Below are 17,379 nucleotides of genomic sequence, written 5' to 3'. Positions count from 1 at the left end.
GGCAGGAAATACATGTCTCTCTACTTGATGCTCACAGAAGCCCATTTTGCAGGCTTTCCTAGTAGAAATGAGCTGAGGAGGGACAGTTGGATATCACACTTCTGCTGCATTTTGGATCCTGGTCAGACAATAGCAGTTTTTATACTCGCAATTGCACACAGTTAAATTGGACTCTAAATTTTGCAAAACAGTGAAATCTCTATCTTCCCTGAGTTAGTGAGGGAGAAAATAGGAAATCTGGTCCTTGGAACCTTCATGGCAGCAGCTTTTTATAAATTGCACTCATTTTATACTTCAAAAAAAGGACAGCAGCCTGCAGAGATCTGTTACTGTGCTGTCAAATAATTTCAAAATACATTGTAGACTCATGCCCAGCTTTTCATCCACCAGCACTCCCAAGCCCTTCTCTGCAGGACTGTGCACTTGGCCTTGTTGAACCTCATGAGGTTCACAGGTGCCTGCTTCTCCAGCTTGTCCACGTCCCTCTGGAAGATATCCCATTCCTCAGGTGTGTCAACCACACCACTCAGCTTGGTGTCATCTGCAAAGTAGCTGAGGGTGAAGCTGGCTGTCTCAAATCACCAACCTGTTCTCCTTGTGCCTTAGCAGAGCTTCTAGGACGACCCGTCCCATGATCTTCCTGGGCAGAGAGGTGAGGTCAGTAGTTCCCCAGCTCCTCATTTCTACACTCTTTACAAAGAGTTGCCCTTTTTTGACTCACCAGAAATTTCACCTGATGGCTGTTACTTTTCAAATACCGTGGAGAGTGGCTTGGCAACTACATCAGCCAATTCCCTCGGGACTCTGGGATGCATTTCATCATAGACATAAGCAAATCTGGGAGGTTCTGCTGCTAAACCTGTGAGGAGTATCCAGGTTTCTCTGCTCCCAGTCCTGAGAGTTCTGAGCACACAGTCATTGTTCACAAATCTCCAGCCCAGGGCATGTAATGTGGGGGGAAGAGAAGGTGAAGCCTAGCAGGTAATCCAGACAGTGAAAGCTGTAAGACCCACAGTGGAGAAAGCTGCTTAATCTGATGTCAGAGCATCAGGAGAGGCTTGATTCAAGGCACAAACCCATGAGAAATTGCAAAAGCCAAATCCTTTATGAAGGTTTATTTAGAAAAACCACAATGCTGGGGAGTCACTGTTACATAGCGTGATAATTCTCTTCCTCTTGAGTAATATGCACCACACTGTGCGCATGCAATTACTGCTGTTCCAGAGATAACATCTTCATCTACACATGTACACATACAGTCCTTAGTGCACCCTACACTTGACATGTATCTTAGGACATGCACGAAGTTGAGCTTTTCCATGAAAAAACTGTATAAAAAATACAACCCAAACTGAAGCAGTCAACACGAGAAGCAATGTGCAAAAATAGACAAAGTTACTCCTGAATGTTTGCTTTAGAAAAAAGGACTCTTTTGTCCCTGTTCCCCATTCAGCATTGACAATGCCAGATGTTGCCTGAAAGTAGGATATGAAATAACTAGTCACATCCTGCCCCCATTTGTGTTAGTTGCAGAGATTTTTTAACCAGCTAAATAATCCCATATTAGTGTGAAAATCTGCCTTCAAGCATCACCATCATGTGCTGTTGTTGCGTTGAACAGATCTTGATATTGTTGCAATGTTTGATGTGTGATGCTGAAGGCTGGTGACCACCAAGCCCTTGTGTGGAGCACACAGAAGGCAGGACAAAGATATCCCTGGTCACCATGCCCCTTGGCAGGGGCTGGCAGCAGCTGCCTGGAGAAAATGGCCAGGAATTACGAGTTCTCTTCATGCAGGCTGGAAGGAGCCTGACCTCCCAGGTCGCCTGCCATGGGGTGCATAGCTCCAGGCTCTGTCTGTGAGCACGTGGTGGGGCTGGTGTTTGAGACGATCCTCTGGAGTGCCTGAGGAATCCTCCCTTCAGAGGAAATGTGCCTGTGCTAAGAGCACAGAAGGTGAGGGGATGGAGAGCCTGCAGGGCTTTCCCCAGCCAGGTGTCTTGGTCCATGATGCAAAATTGTAGCTGACACAGATGGAGCCACCTGACTGTATCACCACTCGTGTGGCTCTGAGCAAAGCTGTACAGGGCGACATGCTGCAGACACCGTGAAGCAGTCAAACCAATCCACCCTTGTAAAACTGCTGCATGCAAATACCAACATTTTAAATGGCAATTAAGACTAGAAATGGATTGCACTTGTTTCCCTTAAATACAGATACATACCACCCTTTAAAAAAAAAAGTAACCATTAGAAGGAGATCTTCAAAAAATTGATCAATAGATAGTTGGAATTCCCTTGGCTGGATCAAAGGAAAAGAAGAAATTAGGGGCAGTGTGATTACTATCACTGAAATTCATGAGTAGCCTAATCTTTAGGTTTTGTGGATGAGGATTCTTCCTACCCATGAAACTTGATGCTGCAAAAGCCCAGTATTCCCCTGGGAAGCCAAATGGGTTTTAAGGAATTTATTTTGAGTTATTATTGTTTTCCAGAATTTTCTAATTCTTTTTAGTGGAATATCAAGGTCTTTCACAGCCAATCCTGCATGGGTCCAGGGAAAATCTCAGCAAGACTCCCCTGTGTGTTATGTTTTCTACTTGCAAAGCAAAGGTTTCAGTTTATTCTGAGGAAGCAAAGGACAGAAGGAAATTGTAGAGACTGGGAGCTCTCAGGAAAGTAAACTGTGGCTACTGCACTTTGTATCTCAGCTCAGCAGACCACTTCAGCAAACTTTTAAGTTGTTACTCCCATTGGACCCCAGTATGAAAATCAGTATCCAACAGGAAGAGTGTTGCCTTAGACCTACTAATTTCCATTGTAAAAGGCACAGAGGGAGGGTTCATCCTCTTAGCTTGCACCCCAGCTCTGGGCATGAAGACATCCCTCAGAGAAACATGACATTTACTGATTGCTCCTGGGGCTCCCAGGTTCCCAATCCCTAGATGTCCAGCTGCACAGTGGCTCACAGCAGTCCCCCCGGGTCAGGAGAAGCTGCAGTGACTGTGGCCTCCATCACTGTCCCTTCCTGAAAGCCTTGGTTTGTGTGACACACCTGAACTGAGTGTCCCTTACCTCTTACAGCATGTGCACATGTAACCAAAATGAACCTCTAGCTGTTAGTCAGTCAGCTGTTGGCAGTGATAAAACAGTGGTAGAGAATTGTTTTAGACTGTAAAATACACAAAATGAAAGATCAGACTGAATTCTTACTAAAACTTCAACGCTGTTCAGAATTGGGTTAGCTGCTGCTTCATGAGTGTTATCCACTGGGTTATGTCCAGCATCTGAGTAAAGGCCCTGATTTAGCAAACCATTTGTGCATATGCTTCAACTGCCCTTATTCAGATAAACACTGACACAAAAACCTATGTGCCTTGTGATACAGGGACAAACCTCAACTCCAGCCTATAAATGTAGGTTATATAGCTGTCAAAACTACTCCATTCATGTATTTTTCTGGTAGCACAGTGGCTCTGCTGGATTAAGTATTTAATTAATCTTTATCTAAAAGGTCCTGAGAACAGTTCTATAATACTAACAAATGTACATAAATACCAGAACTAAAAAAACTCAAACTCATGGCTCAAAGCAAAACAAATATTGCTCAGAATACTTGTTTAGGTTAAGATTAGCTGTAAACTGTGCATTCTAGTAGCAAACAAAAACTTGTTGGCCTAGAAAAAAACTCAAAACATTCAACGTCTATAGGATTGGCAGCACTAACAGTATTTTGCAGTGTGGAGTAAGGATAAAAAACATCAGTGTAACATTGCAAAATGATCCACATAACCTAAGCTCATGTAAACAAGGACGCTTTGACAATGCTTGTACGTCTAGGCGTGATCCTGCACTTGGAGCTGGATGGGTGGAGACCCAACAAAGGTGCTGTTCCAGTGTGGTTCCAGCTGCCCAGATCCCACTGCAGGAGGAGGCTCAGGGGTGTGAACCTGCAAACCTGTACTGGCATTACTAGTTCTACTCCTGGGAGCAGCCCATGGCATGATTCAGTTCAGCAGGACTATACACTTAAGTCAGGATTATTCACAAATGTAAGGCATTGCAGAACTTGGCCTTAAAATTTCTATTTTCAGTAGAGAATCCCTTATCCATACACAAGGTCATATTTTAACATATCAAAAAGTGTGTAAAATAAGGGTCAGAGTCACTATATGTTATGCTCAGTAACACAGATAAGATGCTGCATATTGGCTTCAGATATTGCAAACCATTTTTTTCATTAAAGTCAAACAAACTATGAACCTTTCTCATAGGAATTAAATTAACCATGAAAATTGAAAATGAACAGGCTCTGTTTTCAAGGTTAGAAGGAGACATTAACAAATCAGCAGCTCCCACTGTCATGGTTTCCCAGTGCCTTCCCTTCTGACCAGTGAGCACTCTTGAGACTGTAGTTGGTGGTGGCCTCCAATCTTGCCTTGTATCCTCCACAACGTGGCTACTGCCGCTCTCCTTCCACCCGCTTTTTACGAACTGGACCAGAAAAACAAGAAAAGACCAATCATTATTGCCTTCCTGAGAGCCTAAGGCACACTCCCTTCCCAGTAACATGGATAGGAAGGAAGGAGCTTCTAAGAAATACTCAGCAGGATTATGTCCATAAATACCATAATTAATAGATCTTAATGCCCAGCAAAACAAGTATACCTAAACTGCATTTTTCTATGTCACAGATTGCAGAATTTCACCAAGTGTTCCTATCAATACATTTTCTACAAAAATCAGATTCAGAGCTAAAAAATCAGACTCTGAGTATATTAGATGATGAAATCAGCATTTTTAGTGCTTTCTTCCAATGGTTCCACTTGGATTTTTTTAACAGTTTTACTGTTCCTTTTAAAGAGAACTGTATTTCAGCTAAATTGATGCTGGTCTGCTGTAGTCTTCATGGCAGTATTCTGGATTATTTAAACTTTAGACATTAAAAATTAATAACTATTGTAATTTCACAATGTGTATTATAGGTGTACTATAGGTAAGCAATAATCATATTCCTTTTAGAAAATAATTTGAAGTACTCTTAAGTACTGGAATCAGTGAATATTGGCAACAAGGAATATATCATATTGGACCTTAAATTAAGTGTTTAAATGTCACATACCTGATTGCATCAATCATTTGAGAGTAAGTTAATTTACTATGGATTTTCAATGGAAACCATGTAGGTTGAAGTTGCCATTTAGCAAATCAGAGTGGTAAAGTTTGAGATATGGGCAGGATTATTTTGACAAGGAGGCCCATGTGAATTTTTACAGCACTTCGGATACATTACACTTGGTATAGAGCAGGTCTAATTGAGCAGCATTTGCTACTCTGTACTCTAATCAAACTATTGAGTCTTTTCTGACAGAACAAAGCAGTAAAACTGGATGAATGAATGAATGTTCTCCACTACAGAAAGTCAATAGCAACAATATACTATTGCAAACTTCCCATTACTATTGCAAACCTCCCATCAGGAGTTTTATTTCATAGTTCTTTCTTGGCAAACAGACTGCATTATTCCAAAGCTTGCAGTGTAACATCAGTGCCTGCTTTCAGTGCTTTGTTGCTTCATTTATTTTATTGAATTCTGTCCTACAGAATCTTGAACAATACCAAACACTACAACCATGGGAAAATTAAGATTAGAACATAAGTCTAATGGAAACTGGTAAAATAGTGTGGGGGGAAGGGTCTTTCTGTCTTTGTAGGTGGGATGTTTCAAATACCATTCATTAATAGTTTCAGGATTGACAGTATATAATTGGAATGCTTAGATACGGCTAAAAATTAAAACTGGAAAAACCGCAAAAGTATGTGCAAAAGAAATAGTGTTTAGCTCAACTGTTATCTGAGTTTCCTCAGAGAGAAATCCAAGCTGGAAAGACATCATGGTTTGACACCCCACTCTGAAGTAGAATTGATTAAAACACATAGTTTAGTAATTTTCCTTTTTTTTCCTCCTTCTTACTCTAAACTACTCGTGCCTAGTCATCTCCTTACTCTGTATACTGAGCTCCCAGGGCAGAGCATGTCACACTCAGGTAAGACTTCCAAAGCTTTTTGTCTTTGCCTGTACTTTGTCCCGCAGGCAGGACAGTCTGTTTTTTTCCCTTGGCTGGGCAGCCTTGGTCAGTCATGGGCAGGGCAACCAAGTCAGTACTTCTGTGTCCACTGAACAAACAGGATGGGTTTGGCTCTTCACTTACTGTTCAGAACAGCTGATAGGGCAGCTGGAAATCCAGCATGTTCCACAGAAAAGGCTGAAGTAACTCCCCTTTCCAGAAGGAGAAGGAGAAGGAGAATAGTGGCTCCTAATCACAGTAGGATCTTTGCTGTTGCCTGTCTAGAGTCTGAGGAGCTGTGCATCCCCCCGCACACAGAGCAGCTTGAATGGTGCACAGTCAATATGCAATCATGTACAGACAGGAAGAGTTGTGTGTGGGAAGGTCAGGGCTTGGCTCACACAAATAAATGATGAATAAATGTAGTACCATCTTACCCAGATCGTTGTTTTTAGTGATAGCTGCTGCTACCCTGGTTCTTGGACCTTGCTTTGTGAACTGGTATCCAAACTTGAGAATTCTGGGGTTCTCCTCCAGCATCTTGGCAATCTCCATTTCTACAGCTGTCCCGAGCTGCTGCCTCTGTTGACAATGTGGTGAAATGTCCCCAAAAGAAAAGAAAATAATTTTTCATATGAGAGAGCAAGTGGCTGTATTTCAGTACTGGACTGCAAACTACAAAGAGAATCCCAACCCTGGAGATTTCCTCTGGGTTTTATATCTGGTTTGGCTAGTTTTATTTAGAAGTTTTCCACTGTTTGGTTGCACAGGCAGGGGACAAGGCCTACAGAGTAACTGAGCCACAGAGGCTGCCTTGACTTTGCCAGAGCCCCCTAAGACAACCCTCTGGGAATCCATATAAAAGGGAAACAAAGTGGACCTCCTCAATGGTTTCTCTTTACCTGGTTGTCAATTTTAATCTCTGTTAGGGATTCATTCTTTTTCAGTGCTTCAATCAGTGCCAAAATGCCTGTTCCAGTGATGAAGTTGGATTCTACATTCAGACTCTTCAGTGTTTTGTTCACTTTCAACATATCTGCAAATGCCTGAGTGGTCAAAAACAGGGAACACGAGATAACATCTTGAAAATTTCAGGGAATAAGAGGGAATTTGCAAAACATAGCTTAGTACCAGTAAGAAATAAAACATAAATATCCTTAGAAGAACATAGAGGTAGATGAGATTACACAGAAGTTCTGCAAGGGAAAATGAAGAATGCATCCTAAAGTAGATATGGACCTACTTAAAATTTGTTGTGTTTTTTTTTCCAGGTAGTGTTTAAACTTACAATAGCTACAGGGTCATTGCTTCGAGTAGCTGCAAGGCTGAATGTCTTCACATGTGTGTTGCTTTCCAGAGCTTTTGCAAATTCTTTCAGTGTTGGAATAGGAATATTCTACAGTAAGAAGATAAAAAAGATAAAGAAGATAAAAAGCCAGTCACATTGCTAGATATTTTAATTATTATCAAACTGATCAATTAATAACCACAGTCTATGCCATTTTAACATCCCTGATGCTTTTAAGAGTATCTACAAATGCAGAAAGTCTGCTCTCCTTACAGTGGCCCCCAGAGCCTCCTGGTTCCTGTGCTGGGCTGTGATGTCACTGCTGTCTGTAACTGGGTCAGGCCAACGCAGGCATGTGACCATCTCTGAGCTACTTTCCTATTTTGCTGCTGGTTGTTCAGGCTCCACTGTGCCAGCTCCTCCTCCATTTGCACATGCGGGCTAATTGAATTTGGGCAGTGATGATTACATAGTGCCCATGAGATATCTTGCTTTACAGTCTGCTGAAGAAAGGCAGCCAAAGGGAGTCACCCCTTGGGCTTTTAACTGTCATTTAATTCAATACCAGGAATTGATGACCTTGGAGCCTCTACAACACTCCTTTCCAAATCCCTTCACTAAACGTCCTGCTTTTTCTGAACAGTAAAGAGACAAAATTTGAAGATAAAAAGCATGGGCTTTGAAAATATTTGAATAAACCCTCCTATGATGACGTAAATGAAACCACAGCATCTACCTTTATGTTGTTGAGATTAATTTCTGTGAGACTAGGATCATTTGCCTTTATCCTTTGTAAACTTGCTTCCACATTGGTGGGATTAGGTGGCTCTTCAAAGATGGGCTTGACCTTTTCACCTTTCACCACATCTGCAACACAAGATCTTATGAAATGTTGACCGAGGAACAGACATCATCAGTAACAGTATGGCTTTTGAATTCCCATTTAGGTTTGTACTGCAGCAATCCAGAAAGGGTTTGTAAGAAGCACAAAACTTGCAAGCAGGAGTATTAGCCCCTGCCATGCCCTTTGCACCTTCTGTGGCCCCAGAACAGCTCACTTGAGGCTGTGATCACAGGCTGAGCAGTATTGACATGGGCAGATTCCTCCTTTATGTACAGAAGCCCCTGGACAATTAATTTCAGCCCAAACAGCTCTAAAGACTATTGTATGGGATGTAATATACTGCAAGGGCAGCTTTGCTCTTTGTCTAACAAAAGGTGTGCTCAGACCTTGCCCATTACATTAGTGAGAAAATGCCCCTGCACCTGTGAACAGACTGTGCTAACATGAAGCAACGTGATCAGGAAGCCCCTCGGTTTCCTTCTCTCAGCTGATACCATCAGCCTTACTATAAATTCAATTAACTCTTGTAAAATTGCAACATCTGCACTTTCTAAATAATAAAACTATCAAAGCATGAAAAGCAAGTCTGTCTGCCACCACCAAGATGTATGGAATCTTTGAGTATTCATGCTCAAAGAACTATGTTATTCAATGCTGGAAGCCATGAGCTATAAATATTCCCAGAGATGCATAAAAATCATAGCTTAGAACACAATTAGTACTTCTAATTCCTACGCATGTAGTCCTGGAGATTAATTTATAAACCCTAAACACCCAAGCCACTAGAGGCAAGAAAGGAATATGTTGCTGACCACAAGTATGCTTAAACCCTTTTATTTTATGCAGCAGACACAGAGAGATTTTGAAGACTTCTGCTCAAGTCTCAGGGTACTATGCACAGCTGTTCAGTGCTGTGGGTGAAGTTCATGCCATATCATGGGCCAAAAGAAAAACACATCTTTTTTTAGAACTCATACTCCTAGTAGAGATGGTCATACACAATCCTTGAGCTGCTCCCTTTGACACCAAACTTTATTTTTACTAGTCCCCTAAGAGATTTCACATATCCCTGAATAATAATCCAGCATTCCTAGGGAGCAGGGAATTGAAAACTACAGGTTAAATACATACAGAGAACTCACCTTGGATGCAAGGATAGAAAGTAAACAAAAAAAAAAGCAAAGCATTTTTTGAACTCTTGTCAAACTGGGAGCTGGGGAGAGACAATCACCCTGTCCTCAGATATCACAGTGTAGCTGTCTAGAGTTATAAATATATTAATTTTTTACTTCTCATTGCTTCCCATGAGTTTTTCTTGTTTCTTTAATTATGGTGGTATTTTGCCACATTGACAAGCAATTTTTGAGATGTCTTCCTCTTCTACTGAAGGATTTCACTTGGCTAAGGAAAGGTGTTGCTCTTGGATGAAGGAATACAGTGATGTGATGGTGATTTTCTATTCTTAAGTCTGTGATTGGAGCATAGTTCAGCTGACTCACATAGCTGACTTTTTGACTCAGTACAACAAAAATATTCTTAAATCTATGAGGATTACTAATGCATGCAGTTGCCTGTTATGAGATAGATGGCAGCTCAGACAGGGCCCCACTGGGGAGGCTGGCAGAGCAGCTTAATCCTGAGAAAAATGAAGTGACACAGTATCCTGTCTACTTTCCCACCTCCCCTTTAGGAATGAAAGATGGAAATGAAAGTCCTTGGTAAAGACAGCTGCTGTTCTCATGGCCTTACAAGAAGAAAACATTTTTTTAGTACTGTTTACCTAGAAAATTGTGGACATTCCACAACTTTGTGTTAAAAAGCAAAGTTTAGCCTGTTTGATAGCCCAGAGCTTAGAGGTGACAAGTTCTGGATCAAGGCAGTTGTCATGAAAAACTTGTAATTCAGATGCACTCATTTCTTCCCCCATGCAGCCCCCTGTGACTTGCTGAGCTAAGATCGGATTCACCAAAGGTCTGTTTATTTAGTGCGAACATTGCTGGATTTGATTTTAGTAACTATAGTTGTTTCTGTTGGGGGATTTCCTGAGTGATTACACTTCCATGTACCTGAGGAACCCCAGAACAGGCCCCAGTTAAATAGGCAGGCACAGGACTAAGCTGGAGGTGGGAGATCAGAGAGAGCAGTCAGGGCAGGAGCACAGCCACGCAGCCTCTGCCTCCCTGTGAATGCAGCTTGAGGTGACTCTGGTCACAGGTGTGACCCTGCCAGGGATTCTGCCATTTGAGCCCAGTGGTTACAAGTCATTTTTCAGTTGTGTAAATGCAGACACTCAGGGCAAGATGTCCTGGCCTGAGCTGTGGCCAGTTCTAAGCTGCAGCTCACTCTGGTTTCTGCCTGCTGCCTAAACTGAAGTGGAATGGAAATATATATGTCTTGGCCTCTTAAATGCTCCCATCCTTTTAAGCACCTCTGCAAAGTCATATATTGCTCTCTGGGAAAACCAAGCTCCTTAGGAGTGATCTATTTGTATACTACTGTTGTCATTATAATGAATTTTAAGGTTGTATTTACTTTGAAAAAGTTACCTCTCATGAGTAATTAGATCAATCAAGGTTAGGCCCAGTTACACTATGCTAAATTAAACCAATAGACCCAACCTAGAGGTGTATAAGTCCCTACAGATGACACGCAGCCCACAACAGAAAATCTGTTTGCTTACTTCTCACGGTTCCTTTTCCGTCTTTACTGCGGGCTCCTGCTTCATTAAATTTTGGGTTGTTGACCATGTTGTGCACTCCAAGAACAGCTGAAATGTGTAAATACCAGCAACAGGATACAATGTTAATGGCAGGAACACAGACTTCAGAAAAGTATCTGCTACACATTGTGGTTTAGATCCCCAAACAAAACCCCCTTTATAAAATATTAACTGTCTGAGTTGAGCCTGCTTACGGCATGAGTCTTTAGGGGTTTACATTCTGGTGATACAGACATTTTCAATACAGATTTTTGAACAATTGAGTCAATGTAGAATGCACATTACAGAAATGCCAGCTGGAAGGAAGCACTGTGGGTCATCCTGTCCAGCCTCCCCCTCAGAGGCAGGAGTGTTGCCAACATTAAGGAGGTCAGCCATGGCCTTGTCTGGCTGGATCCTGAAAACATCCAGGGATGGAAATCTCTTTGGGTAACTTGTTTCAGGGCAAGACTCCTAATCATTTTTCCTCCCCAATATACAACTGGAATTTCTTAATATTCTTTTTTGTATTGTTTGGCATATCTGAGAATTTGACTGTACCTGTGATGAGCTTAATACACTGGCATTCCCACTTTAGGTTTAACCAGCTAGCAACCAGTTTTCTCATTCAAGGGGTTAGATTCCAAATTCCCTCATGGGGTTCAGGACCTTCATCCACTGTATTCTGTAACAAGTTTATCCTTCTATTTAGGGTGTCAGAATTGAAAGTAGCAACAGTGTGCTACAATGTGGATATAGTAGGCCCAGTGGTCTCCATTACAATGCCAGCACCCCAGCCTGCAGTCTGCTGTCTGCCCTTCCTTTCCCCCACATCACTTTAGCTGGTTCATCTTCCCCCCTTGTCTGACGCATCAATTATAAGTACATGAGAGAAGCCTAAAAAGCAGCAGCTGTCAAGTCCTCATGGGCAACATGTGGCCCACAGGTTGGCCACCTGTCTGTGGAACAGCAGCGATTGAGAGGTGATCATGAGACACTCCTGGTGGCAGGTCTGAGCAGAGAAGAACTGGACACGTGGGAGGATCGTGTCTATGTATTGTCTAACCTGCAAGGTCATAGAGCTCAGTATCCGAAGCGCTGGCCAGGGCCTCTTCTAGTTCTGGATCCAGGGTCACCTTCTCTTCTGTACGAGTTTCTATGGGCTTCTCTTTAGGGATAAATATTTTTCCTAAGAGAAGAAAAGAGCCAGAGTGAATAATGAATTACTGGAAAAACTCCACTGTCTCCTGGCAGCGATGGCAACAGATCTGTGACAGAGGAACTGCTTGGAAATATTATCAAATGCATGCTTTTCTCTTTCTTACTTGATGCTTGCTATCCTCCACACCAGGATCTTAGTAAGTCTAAAAATAAAAGATGCAGAGTTCTTGAGGACCTTGAGTTTGATGTAAACTGGACACAACATGTGGTGTAGTTGGTCTTCCATCTCTATGGACTTTGGATGTGTGTAGGCCAAGTATCTTGCATAGCAAGAAATCAGGGAGTAATGGAAACCAGTAGAGGCTCATACTTTTTCTGTACAGTTCACATATATAGGAATACAATTTTAAACATTTGTTTCAGGCGTATGTAATTCTTGGATGACAGCCCAAACCTTTCTTTTTAAATGTGTGTATGATTCCCAATGACAGTTTCATTTAAAACATTCTTGGCAAATGTTCTATAAAAGAATTCTATTATTGGTTATATGAAATACTTAAAGGGGCAAGGTCATGTCAAAGGTGGTAATATATATCTTTAATATATGTAGGCCTTGCTGGTGTCCAGTGGTGTTTTAAAAATATTCTTTTTACTATCTAGATAAGAACATTCCACTGTGAAGATATGCTGTAGCACAGCAGATGGAGGTTAGAAAAACTTACACATTTAGGAGGTTATTAGGAATTTATTACCTGTCTACCAACTGCAAAACTGTGTGTCTGTGTTTATAGAGGGCTGTCAACCAGTTTTCCTTCAATATTCAAGGACTGGGTTTAAAGATTCATGAAGTCTCTCCTAGTTTCACATCCATACATTGTAAATTCATTATCCAGTGCCATCATGGAATGCACTTACAAAATAAAATATGGATTATGGCTTCCTTCTTTCAATGGTCCATCTTAAAATTTATTATCTGGAAGAATAGTGACGTTTTGTCATTTTACAATGAGATTTATGAAGAAAGGCTGCTGCTCTTGGTGCTCTTTATAGTCACACCATATTTTAGAGGATACTTTATTATAACATTCTATGTGGTATAATTAATGTTGGATGTGTTACATTTTGCCCCCAGAATGTGTTAATGTTCTGTGCTAAGTCTTAATACTAATAGCTTAACTTTCTACCAGTGAAAACACAGTGACAAAAAGTTCTGTCTATACATAACTTGTGTTACATCAGTGCTAATAACAAAAATATAACCACACTTATTTACAAAAATAATACATTCTTTTTTCAACCGCAAAACAAAATTCAATTTCAGTAAAAAAAATACTAAGCATTGAAACCAAAAGCACGCATGAAATTTTATGTGTGCAACAATGCAGTTCTCCCCTTTTTCTGTCAAAGTGGGATAAGTGTCTGGGGTGACCTGGATGACAACTGAGGCAGCTCATTATAACCCAGGAACTTTATGCCTGTGAGTGCAGTCTGTAGAGATTTGTCCCGGCTCAGTTTAACAACAGACCTATTCCTTTTCACACACTGCAAAATGTCTGTTGAAATTGAAATATGATACAGTTCATGTTTTCCTCAAAAGAGGCTAAATGGAAAAAAATCCTTTGAAAACCAGACGGAAGAAGGTTTCAGTGAAAAGGAATACAGAGAACCATAGAAATGGGGAGGAAGGGAAAAGGAAAACAAATTCTGTATAAAAAAAGAAATATACTGGATACAGACACGAAACCATAGATGTAATTTTGCCACTTGGTTCAGCAGGTCTGTTTTCCTGCAATGTGCAAACGCCCCCATTAAAGCACTGTCAAGGTAATCCACAGAACTGAGATGTATCCCTAACTTCATCTCTTCATACAGCAACAGTTAACTACATAACCACATATGCACATATGCATCTACAGGAAGATCTATTAACTGAGCAGGGAATTATAGAAAAAAATTATAAAATTATTTTTAAAAATATTTTCCTGAAGTAAGTTTATTTGTTTATATCTATAAGGAGAGGGGAAAATGGAATTTGAATAGTGCAGTTGGCAGGAGTTTACTAGCAAGTAATCTAAAAACTGTTTTGAGGATTTCACCTTCATTTATAGTTTATAGCATTTGGAACATCCCTTTTGGTATGTCTTCTCTATTCCTTTCTTCTTATGTCATTAGACTTAAATGAATAAATACAAATTGTCACCATTTTTGTTTAGTATAAATACTTAGTATCTATTCCTACCCTGCACAAGCCAAAACTCAATAAAGGACAGGGCAGTGAGAAATAAACCCATTTGTACTAGCTGTAAAAGATGCCCTTTTATTTAACTTTTTATTTCTAAAGATACTTATTTAATTTTATAATTCAAACACATTTTCTGCCATATCATGAAACAATAATGTACTTTCTTTTCCTATAAACTGCAGTTCAGACTATTGTACTTTCAAGAAAATATCTGGTTACACTTATGACTTCCCAATGAATCACTGACCACAGTGAGTGCCTGGCAATTCTCAATCACAGAATGCTACACTGACCTTGGAAGTGAAATTCAGTAATCTTGGAAATCTGCCTTGCATAAATCTGATTCACTTTTTCCATTTTGCACTATTCTTTTCTGTTGAGGCTTACTTAAATTTTTCCCTACAAATATTCTCTGAAAATGGAGCTAAATTAGTTTTGATCAAGAATAAATTTGCATTATAAAGAAGAAAACAGGCCAAGTTCAAATAAGAGTGAACCTGAAAGCTAGTAGTAATAAAAATGCAGTATCATAACTGTTGCTGTTTACTCTTGGATCAGTGTATTCAGCATATTCTAAGCCTTAAAAATTATGATAATGTAATAGGAAGGTTGCAAAGATAAGCTTTCCAAAGTTAATAAATCTATTGTGCATAAGCACAAAAAGAGAAGTTAAATTGCACCAGCATCTTTGATCAGCATGCTGTGATTCTGCCACCACAGCAATACCCTTTAAAGAATTCTCCTGAGGAGTATGCTTTCTAAAATAAAAATAAAAAAGCCAACCTGTAACTTCTACAACATAAAGAAGCCCAGAATTTCATCAGACCTTCACATGGATTATCAGAACAGTTGGGATGTAGTCCTTCTCTGGATTACCACCTGGATCACCCACTCCACCGGCAGAAGAGAAAATTCTTATGTCTGATGGGGAATTGTGACAAAGGAGGAAGAGAGTCAAACTGTGCTGCTGTGCTTCAGGTTCTCCTGGACATCAAAGAGCCTTGAAACTTGGGCAGAGACAGACTAGTTATGTTCCTCCCTGACCTCTTTTCTCCCATCCCACATATTCTTCTCCTCTTTTCCTTTCCTCATTGCCCCCTGTGCCTTTCCCATCCCTTTTGTCTCCTGGTTTTACACATATTTGAATCCTGACCCTTCCCACCATCTCCTTTCCCTCTGCCCTCTCCCCCTTATCACTGCTCTGTGCTACAGTTCCTTTCCCCAGAGCTGCCACATCAAGTCCTTCATCCTGAAATATTCCTACAGCTCTTCAACGTCCCCTCCACCCCTGTGCACCAGCCTCTCTGCTGGCTGGGTGCTCTCTCCTTCACAAAGAGAGGGGAGCACTGGCCCAGCAGGAGGGACTCTGCCTGCCCTTGGCCCTGGGGCAACAGTGGCCTCTCAGATGAGCAGTTGGGAAGAACATCCCTCCCAGCCCAGTCCCCTCTGAGCAGCCCCCCCCAGGGTCTCCCTGGGCACTGCTGCGCTGTCACATGTGCTGCCTGCACAGCTCTGACGACATGACAAACACTCGCTGCATGGGGAGTGTTTGGAGAACACCATAACAAATTCCATGTACAAAAAAGCACAATATTTTGAAGATGTTAAACTTGAGTGTATTTCCCTGGGGATTCCAAAGGGCATATATTTCATGTCCCCTCTTCAAAGCATGGAGGCACTGCAGGTCATAAAAAAACAGCTGGAAAAATTTACTCTAGATGGATAAAACAATGTGTTTTCTTCTAATCTTGTTCTTGGAAACAGCTTAGTCCTTTTTGCTGACACTTTCCAAAAATTCAACTCGAGGCAGCCTCTCAGCATGGGAAATTTCAGTGTGAACTCTGCAAGTTTGGCAAAGTCATGAGCAAATAAAACAGGGTCTTACAAAAGCAAGCAGTGAAAGGCACTGACTAGAGGCACTGCTGTCAGCAACTGCAACACTTTCAATGCCTTAAGAGACAAACATCAGTTCTAAATTTAAGTCCTAAAGAACAGGAAGAAGGTGGCAAACATTTAAACAAACCATTTCAGCTCTGAGGGTGAAAACACTGCCTTGGCAATCCAAGAAAGATACTGTGTCTCTATACTAAACCCTAACCTTTGAAAAAGGTCTGTTAGAGACACTGGAATTGGAACTCATTAGCATCTACTCTAATACTCTGACCTGAAAATGACTGTCATTATTACTAGTGCTGTATATTGATACTCTGCTTGGCACAGCACCACATGCAAGATAGATGGTCTCTGCCAGAGCAACTGAAAGCAGAAGTTTGCTGAAAAGTTCTCTGGTTTAATGATTCCTATTTTCTTCCTTTTCCCTATTATCAGTTGGCTGAAAATGTTAGTATTTAATCACATACAAGCATGTTCCACTTCCCTCTCCAGCCACAAATAATAATAGCCTGATCCACTGGAGTTTTTCCATGACTTTGATGAGAACTGGATCAGATCCAAAATGAAATGGTTTGGCAATGAGCAGAAGACCTTGTAGAAAACAGGGACAGTAGTGAAGGGTTGAAACAGCAATCCTTACAGCAACCTTTCACATCTAATGATATTGCACAACAGAAGAACTTCTTTTTAATTACATTTCATTAGTACCATGTAGTTCAGAGAACCCCAGCAACAAAGCAGAAACAGATGTTGTTGCTAGTTGATGTTTGTGTTACAGTAGTACTCAGCTCTTAACTGAGGTCAGATGCATTCTGTAGAGAGAAAACATGCTGCACTGACAGTGCTCTTGAATATTTTGTGCCTGCTCTGCCCCTTATTTTCTCCACCTTTTCTTTTTATTCCTGGACCATTCATGAACTTGAAACAGAAAAGGCTTCCCAGTGATAAAAGTGATGGAAGTCTGATAATTGGCTGATCCAGCTGTATGTGTTAAGTGCAGTGGGTCAGTCTAAGTAACTTCTGTCCATCATCAGGTTCTATGTAAGGATTTCTTGGATATCTATCCTAAGTAGGAACTAGTCCAGAAATACATAAAAGAAACACTTACAAGTTGCCCACCACTATGGCCCCAGTTATCAGCCCTGTACTGCCAGTGCTCACTAAGAGCAAACAGCTGAGTTGCA

The 17,379-nt window shown here is 41.0% G+C and overlaps 1 protein-coding gene across 1 annotated transcript in view; it reads right to left on the bottom strand.

Moving 5' to 3' along the window:
* Nucleotides 1-1,098: 1,098 nt before the first annotated feature.
* The window catches only part of LOC139678068 (tropomodulin-2), a 30,612-nt gene continuing 14,331 nt past the window's right edge, over nucleotides 1,099-17,379 (bottom strand). The window contains exons 4-10 of the mRNA XM_071568625.1: nucleotides 11,966-12,088; nucleotides 10,882-10,968; nucleotides 8,094-8,224; nucleotides 7,358-7,465; nucleotides 6,972-7,115; nucleotides 6,507-6,651; nucleotides 1,099-4,495 (exon numbers count right to left, since the gene is read on the bottom strand). Of these exons, the coding sequence (XP_071424726.1) occupies nucleotides 4,461-4,495; nucleotides 6,507-6,651; nucleotides 6,972-7,115; nucleotides 7,358-7,465; nucleotides 8,094-8,224; nucleotides 10,882-10,968; nucleotides 11,966-12,088 (773 nt within the window). The 3' untranslated portion in view covers nucleotides 1,099-4,460. The remainder of the gene's footprint in view (nucleotides 4,496-6,506; nucleotides 6,652-6,971; nucleotides 7,116-7,357; nucleotides 7,466-8,093; nucleotides 8,225-10,881; nucleotides 10,969-11,965; nucleotides 12,089-17,379) is intronic.

The sequence above is a fragment of the Pithys albifrons genome, chromosome 13 (genome assembly GCF_047495875.1).
Source record: "Pithys albifrons albifrons isolate INPA30051 chromosome 13, PitAlb_v1, whole genome shotgun sequence".
NCBI classification, from domain to species: Eukaryota; Metazoa; Chordata; class Aves; order Passeriformes; family Thamnophilidae; genus Pithys; species Pithys albifrons.
The sequence above is the reverse complement of the archived record's forward strand: the minus strand, read 5'-3'. Positions and strand labels throughout refer to the sequence as shown.